The sequence below is a fragment of the Pteropus alecto genome, unplaced genomic scaffold, assembly GCF_000325575.1.
Source record: "Pteropus alecto unplaced genomic scaffold, ASM32557v1 scaffold45, whole genome shotgun sequence".
Classification (NCBI taxonomy): domain Eukaryota; kingdom Metazoa; phylum Chordata; class Mammalia; order Chiroptera; family Pteropodidae; genus Pteropus; species Pteropus alecto.
In genome coordinates this window covers 21,368,391-21,376,711 of record NW_006442491.1, presented here as the reverse complement: position 1 = coordinate 21,376,711, position 8,321 = coordinate 21,368,391, and the positions used below count along the sequence as shown (strand labels likewise).

General features: G+C 40.0%; 1 protein-coding gene across 1 annotated transcript in view; it reads left to right on the top strand.

Annotated features, from left to right (window-relative positions):
• Positions 1-3,734: 3,734 nt before the first annotated feature.
• The window catches only part of TRPC4AP (transient receptor potential cation channel subfamily C member 4 associated protein), a 59,499-nt gene continuing 54,912 nt past the window's right edge, over positions 3,735-8,321 (top strand). Inside the window, exon 1 of the mRNA XM_006921744.3 lies at positions 3,735-3,961. Coding sequence (XP_006921806.1) covers positions 3,794-3,961 — 168 coding nt within the window. The 5' untranslated portion in view covers positions 3,735-3,793. The remainder of the gene's footprint in view (positions 3,962-8,321) is intronic.

Here is an 8,321-nt window from a genome sequence, read left to right as displayed (position 1 = left end):
ACATCAATCGGCTTCTTATGGGAGAAGTACTATGCCCTCTGGTGGTGAGAGACACTCATCTGGTTTCTATGGAAAAGGTCAGCAGAACAGAAAGTGGAAAGAGAGCCTTTACCTAGAGGTTTCTGGAAATCTATCTCCTTATTTACTAGTCACATAGTGACCTTAATGATTGAATTTGATGTAATAATTTTTGATTCAATGAATAGTCAGCTTTAGAGAATGCCTGGGCCAGGCCGGACCGAGAAAGGTACAAATTTAGGAAGGGAGTCAAAGTTGGGTCAAAGCTGAAGTGTCCCCAACATGAGTACCAAAGGAAACAGGGAAGGGCCATTTGAACTATAAAATTTGTCAAGATCCTGTCTGTTCACTGTGACAAGGGTGAGAGTGTACAATACACCTCAGGACGAGCTCTGGGCAGAATCCCGGGGCTGTAATTGCCCAGAGAAGGCTGGCTGCTGGCCAGACAGCTCCCCAATGCCCAGCTTTGAATCTCTGGAAATGCCTTTTCTTTCTTTTCTTTTTTCTTAATTTCTAACATTTAAAAGACTTTTTTTCCCCCTGCGTGTAAAAATTACATGTGGCCTATGTAAAAAATTATGAAAACTTTTAATGAACTAAAAATCACCTGAAAACTGTCTACATTGTGATAAGCACAGTTGACATTTTCAATGACATTTATTTCAGGTAATTCTGTACATATAACCATAGAGTAAATATACATTAGTGAGATCATAATATATCCATTCCTTTATAACTTGCTTTATTTTTCTTTCAACAATGTGTGGTAAGCATCTTTCTATCCAAGTATAGATATGTAATTTAATTTTTAAAATTTTAAATTATTAAAATTATATATGCTTACAATAAAATGAAAATAATAGTTTAAAAGTTAGGAAAATGAACATTTTCCCATCTCCTAATTCCATTCCACAGCAGTAATTGCTTTTAACTATTTTGTGCATAACCTTCCAGATTTGGTAATGTATATATATATTTACATAAGTAATTTTTTTATACAAATGGGATCATGTGGTATATATTGGTCTTTCATGAGCTTTTTTCACTTAATGATGTCATGAACATCTTCCCATGCCAGTGTGTGTGTGTATCCTGTTCCTTTTAGTAACTGCATAGTATTTTGTCTAGATGAACCATGGTTCATTTAGTCAGTCACCTAATGATGAATAATTAGGTTGTTTCCAGTATTTGATATATATATATATACCTTGCTGGATATTTTTGTAATACATCTTGGTATACATGTGTAGTTATTGCTAAAACATAAATTCCTAGAAGCAGGTCAAAGGATGTGCATGTTTAATTTTATTTGAAATCTTAGTATTTTATTTTATAGATAAGACATTTGATAGCCCAAATATTTCATTATATTGAAATACAAGAATTTATTTAACCATGATCATATTTTATGGTTACATCATTCCTTTTGCTATCACAAATAATACAATAATAAGTATTTCTGTATGTAAATCATCATCATATCAAATAGTGTCATTAGGATAGATTCTTAAAGGAATAATTATTGAGTCAAAAAATTTGGGTTTATGACTTAATTCATACTACTAAAAAATTGCTTTCCAGAAAGGCATATCAACTTATGTTCTCACTATCATCCTTCTACTATTAGAAAAATTAAAAATGTGCATCTTCTTACACATTTACTGGCCATTAATTTTTCTTCTCTTAATTGCCTGTTTATTTTTCTGTTGGTTTGAGTTTTCCTTGTATTTTTTGTAGGAATTTTCCGAATCTGTTCATTAATTCATTGAGCCAATAAACAAATATTTGATCACCTACTATGTGCCAAATACTATTCTAGGTACTGGTGGTGAATGCAGCAATGAACAAAACATACCGAAACTATACTCTAGTCAGGGAGAGGGGTGCAGAAAGTAAACAACTATATGTCAGGCAGAGATAGCGGTATAAAAACAAACAAACAAAGCGTAATAAGATGGAGAGTGTAAGGAATGCTATTTTATATGGATGGTGAGGGAAAAGTCCTTTAACGGAAACCTGTAGTACATGAGGAAGCAAGCTATTTAGAGAAATTCCTGGGGAATAAGAACTTCAGGCAGAGGGCACAGTAAATTCTTCACAAATTCTGCATATTGATCTTTCCCAGAATATCATCTATTTTTAATGGTTCCTTATAGTGTCTTATACAGAAGGTTTTGGTGGTGTTGTGGTCAAATTTGGCAGTCTTTTCCTATTCATGACTTCTGAGTTTTATGATTGAGAAGAACTTTTCTACCCCCAATTCATAAAAGTATTCTCCCAGATTCATTCTATTTTCATACTTTTATTTTTAACAGCTTTTTTTGAGGTATAACTTACATATAAAATTCACCCCTTTGAGTTTACAATCCAATGATTTTTAGAGTTGTGTAACATCCACAATCCAGTTCTAGAATTATACTTTGATTTTGTTATATGTAGCTTTTAATATGTCTGAGATTCAGTTTAGCTTTTGGTGTGAAGTTAAAGACCTAACTTTTTTCTTCTTTTCCCATTAATTTTAAATCTCTCCCTTACCACATACTAAACTTCCATATATACATGGATCCGTTCCTGGTCTCCCTATTGCAGGGGTCACAGGCTAGGTTTTATTTGGCCCATGGAGTTTTCAAAACTGGGAAATTTTGCATAAAAACTCAGAATTTTGGCTTTTCTGGAAAAACTAGAAGATCCAGCAACAGCCCGATGAAGGCAATAGAGACCACTCATTTTAAATAGGCATGAGAGTCGTGACCATAATCCTAGTTGTCCTAGGACAGTCCCCATTTATGCATGGTGTCTCAGTGAAAATTAATACCATCCTTTCATTCTTAAAAGTGTTCAGGTCTGGGCAATAAATTATGAGTCACAATCTCCATCATTCCTTATTGCATCACACCCAGCACTCCTCTTTCGTTTATAAGAGCCCTCCCAGGAAGGGAAGAAGGGAGCAGACGACGAGGTCCTGCCACAGAAGTTTACCAAAGGAATGATTATATGGGCTCAGAGTAGACATAACTGGTGAGGAAATATTAGGACGTTTCCTTGACAGAACATGATATCGCAATTTACGAATTCCTCTCCCTTGTTATTTCATTTAACTTCACAACAACGTATCCAGTTTCGCAATTTACCCACTTAGTTACTGTGTATTTATTTGTATATGGATTTGCTGTCTTCCCCTGTAACCTGCATTCCAAAACAGGACCCGGTTAGTCTTTTCTGCTTACCAATGTATTCCCAGTAACTTGTTCGGTACCGAGGGTAGAGCAGGCCCTAGGAATTACATATTGGCTAACAGGCTCCCAGGAACTATTGATTGCTTGAACTAAGGAGGAAACTGACGCACAGGGAGTCGAGGTCCGCGGCGAGTCGAGGGCGGAGAGAGGCAGGCAGGGAATTAGACCAACCAGCCTGATTCCCAGCCTGGAGCCCAGGATCTTTTCCAGGCCAGTTGGCTGTAACGTCCCCAAACAGACAAGAAATGAGAGAACGCACACGCATGGACTTGTCTTCCGCCTGGGAGGCCTCACAGAAATGCGGGACCCAGAGGCGGAAAAACAACTAGTGCAGGAAACTCCACGTAATTCTTTTGCACCTGTCCCGCCTGAGACCGGGACTACATTTCCCAGGAGGCCCTGCGGCGCTCACGTCTCTGCCACGCGGCTTGCGTCTCCGCTGACAGCCCGCTGGGGGCGCTGCGGCGACCCCTCCGCCGCCCCGTAGAAGTCTCCGCGGCCCTGGGGCTGCTTGCTTCCTGTTTGTCGGACGAGGAGACATGGCGGCGGCGCCGGCGGCTGTAGGGTCTGGGGCCAGCCGAGGGCGACGGGCAGCAGGAACGGTGGCGGCTTGGGGCGGATGGGGCGGCCGGCCGCGACCCGCTAACATTCTGCTGCAGCTGCGGCAGGGCCAGCTGACCGGCCGGGGCCTGGTCCGGGCAGTGCAGGTACGAAGCCGGCCCTGAGGGGCGGGGCGGGGCGGACCAGGCGGGAGCTGGCAGGGGGCCGGGGAAGAGGCCCTTCCGGGCCGCCGCAGTGTGGGCCCGACCGGACTTGGCCAGCAGTGAGGCCTCCCCGTGGGCTGCACGGACCATGTCAGCGCTGTGGGGCGGTGGGCAGCGGCGGTCTAGAGGCCTCTGGTTAGGGGCCGAGCGGGACCGGGCTGTATCGGGCATTGATGGCGTGTACGAGCCCTGGGCCCAGCTCTTGGATCCTGCCTTCCTTGCGCCACGTCTACACGTCTGGGGTACCCTAGGCGAGTTTGCTTTGGTCTCTGCGGGCCTCGAGTTTCTCTGCTGTGAATTGGGCGGTGGGTCATCATTGCAGCCCCGAATGGTTAAGCTTATGTCATTCTCTTAGGCCTTTCCTTGACACCCCCTCCCACTTCAAGTAGGTCCCCATTGTTATTCAGTCATAGCCCTGAATTCGTTTTGTTCACATAACTTTCTCAGTGTATAATTACATATTTCTTTCTTATCTGCCCTTCTTTTCCTCAGTATCTCACATTAGGCTGTGCTCCAACGGTTGCAGGGTCTGTTTTGCCAGTGCAGAGTGTCACGGTTAAGAGGCAAGGACTCTGGAGTCAGGCCTGGATTAAAGTCCTGCTCTCTGTTGCTTGGGCAAGTTACCTTCCTGTGCCTCAGTTTCCTCATTTGTAAAGTGGAGATAATAGTAACCTACCTCTTAAAGTGTTGTAAGAATCAAGGAGACAGTTGTGTACAATATTAAGTGCATTTTTGGTGCATAGTTAGGGGAGAAGTGTAATCAGTTAATATTAATGCTGTATGTGGTATCTGGTCTATAATAGGTGCGCAGTATATGGTTAACTTTTGTTTTTTTTTTTGAATGAACGAAGGCCACTGCTTTAGGGTAAAGCAGGCTGAATAAGATCTAGGCTCCTTGTTATGCCCCCTACCCTTCCATATTCCCAGAACTAACCTTGTAAACACACTTGCAAAGCATTAGCTTAATTTAAAGACAGTCTTTGCATAAAAAACTTTCGAAGGATACACAAAAAAGTAATAAAGTGCTTGGTGGGAGTGGGGTGGGTATTGGGTAGATGGAAGAGAAAATGTGAGTGAGACTTTTCACAGTATAACTGTATGTGTGTATTAATCTCAACCATTTGGATATAATTTATGTGATTAAGAAGACAGAGTAAAATAAAGACCAGGTGGTCTGTGTGTATGGAGGGCTACAGATGAAGAAGCAGTTCTGGGTGAGCAATATATTCCTGGACGTCGATAATCATAGATGAGCAACATTTTTCCCGTGCCATTCTGCTCTATCTGCCTTAAGAAGATCCTGGAAATACTTGCTGTATCCTTCTTTAAACCCGAATAGCTTTTTGAGCTGGGCCTTGGGGACATCAGAAAGGGAACTAATTCACCTTCACTGAGCAAATACTTTGGATCAAGCATTGTGCAAGATATACAGTGTCTTAATTTAATCCTCAGTCTTTTTGCGTTAGATGTCCGGACTAATCCCTTAACATAGATGAGAAACCCGACCCCCCACCCCCCCAAAGGTGAGATAATTTGCTCCTAAATACCATCTTGATAATCCTCTATGTTCTGAGGGCATTAGGGAGCCACAAAAGTTCTTTAGCATAGAGAATGAGGCAATTTAGGACACTTAATTCGTTTTCAGAGCTGGATGACCTGGAATGAGAGGAGAGTAGAGAAGCTCACTGGATCGAAAGCTACTGGAATATTGGTTTAGGATGGTTATTGTGGTGATCGATAGTTGTCTACAAGTGTAGGAGTTATTTCAGAGGTTGAGATGGCGACACTTTCCCAGAACTACGGTGAGGATAAAGTGGGGACTTTCATCTTTCAAATGTGTACTTTCTTGTTAAGTTTCCTTGATCTCTTCCTTGCCACACCTCCCCCCTCTTCCTTCTTCCCTTTCCCACACTGCAGAATAAATTAGTTCCTCACGGGTATTTCCATAGCACAGTAAGCACATGCATGATGGCATGTGGTAGACTGGGAAAGACCAGATTAAAAAAAATTGATTGTGGTTAAAAAAACACAACAAGTTTACAATTTTTAATTATACAATTCAGTAGTGTTAAGTATATTCACCTTGTTGTGAAACAGATCTCCCTAATTTTTTCATCTTGCAAATCTGAAACTGTAACCATTAAACAACTCTCCTCCTTCCCCCCAACCTCAGCCTCTGGTAATACCATTTGACTTTGTTTCTGTGAATTTAATTACTTTAGATATCATATAAATGGAATTATTCACTTAGAATAATGTCCTCAAGGTTCATCCATGTTGTAGTATGTAATAGGATTTCCTTGAGAAAGATCAGATTTTCAAGTAAGATGGACCTGAATTGAACCCTAGTTCTCTTACTTACTAGCTAAGGGACCTATGATATTTAACTCTGAATCTGTTTCCTTATTTCTAAAATGGCAATAATAACATCTCTCAGGGTTGTTAGGAAGATTAGGTAAAATCATATGTTCAAAAAAGCTTGGCAAGTATATGGCATATAGATGTTCAGTAAATAGTTGCTATCAGCTTGCAGCTATTAGACTGAGCTGCTTATTTTTCTTTGTGTCGGCAGAGGCTGAAATGGCACCAGGCACTTGATAGGTACTCATATCTCAGGAAATTGTTTGAATTGAAATACTGTATATAAGGGCACAGTCCTCTTCCTCCTCAGTCCTGTTCTGTCTGTATTCCCAAACACTTCCTTGGATTTAAAGATTCCGGAATCAGATTACCTAGGTTCGAATCCCAGCTCTGGTACATACTTGCTATGTATCTCTGGGCAAGTTAGTAAATTTCTTCATCTGGGTTTGTTCATTTGTAAAATACAGATAATCATGAGACTAACCTCCTTATGTTGTAGTTAGGAGTGAGTTAGTACATGTAAAGCACCTAAAATAGTGTCTGAAACAGTAAGCATGCTATAAAGGTTAGTGAGTATTGTTTTTAAATACTCTTTATTCTAGTGGATCCTAAATCTGTATTTCTATCCTGATTTCTCCCTTTTACTCCAGATGGATATATACAAGTACCTTCTCAGCATCTTCAGTTAGATTGCTAATGGGCATTTCAAACTTAACATGTTAAAAATAAAATTCCTGATTCCTCTTCCACCAAACCTGATCTTCCCCAGCTCTTCCTCATTTCCCTAAATGGAACTTCCGAGAAGCCTGGGAGAAGACTCTCGGCTACATTATTTAGAATGGGCCTGTCCTACTTAGATTTGAGTGTGTCTTATTTCTGTTTCCCTTTCAATTTGCCCTCTGTCGAAGTAATAAAATATGCTGGTATGATGCTTTAGCATTTACAGAGCCTCTTCACGCTTATCAGCACATTCAATCCTCAAGTCATAAATTCCTTGCTTAAAACCCTCCAGTGCTATCCCATTGCAATTAGAATCAAATCCAGATTCTTTACTGTAGATGTACAATACCCTGCATGATCAGTAGGAGTGGAGGAAAAGGGGTAGACTAGGTAAACTGTAGGCTGTAGGGCAGAATAACTCACAGGTCATGATGCACCACCCCCTAGAGATAACTCCTTCAATTTGGCAGTCTAGTGACAAGCTAGGTTATGGCATCCTTGGTCTGTTTCTCAAATGCTAGTTATTGGTTCCTTGATTATTGGCATATCCAAATTCAACCTGAGTATTACCTCATATTTTTTTCTTTGGATGGACTCTCCATGAAAAAAAAAAATTCAATAGGTACTACTTGTTTTAACCTTATTCTAAGTATTAATATTTATGAAATTTAGGGGTTTACGTCAAATACAGTCTTCCCTTGCCTGTCGTGGGTAATTTGATACTGAAAAACCCCTGTGTAGGATAAATTCTTATAATTTAAAAACATAAATACCATTATATTTTGTATATACAAGCCATAAAATTCACTCCAAATTATATCAAAACAAAACAAATCCCATTAAAGTGGACACAAGTATTCTTGGTTACCATTTGTTATCAGAATAAACTAACAGGATATTTAATCTTCATTAATTATCCTTTAAGACAGCTATTTACTTGCACTTAGAATGATATTTTGAAGCACTGGCTATCTTAGGACTAAATAAACAAGTAAGATAATACATTGATGTTTATGGAATTCAGCCTTTAATTATTTAAAAAGAAAAGCAATAAAGAAAACAAGTCATTGAAAACTGGAAATGTCACATTCACTAACCAGGCTGATATGATAGCTCAGGCAGCATGATGTAAGAGATTATCACTAGTATAAACTGTCAAACCACAAGTACTCCAAGAGAAAAAAACCCATACAAAACCTGCCAATAATTCAAACTTTGAAGA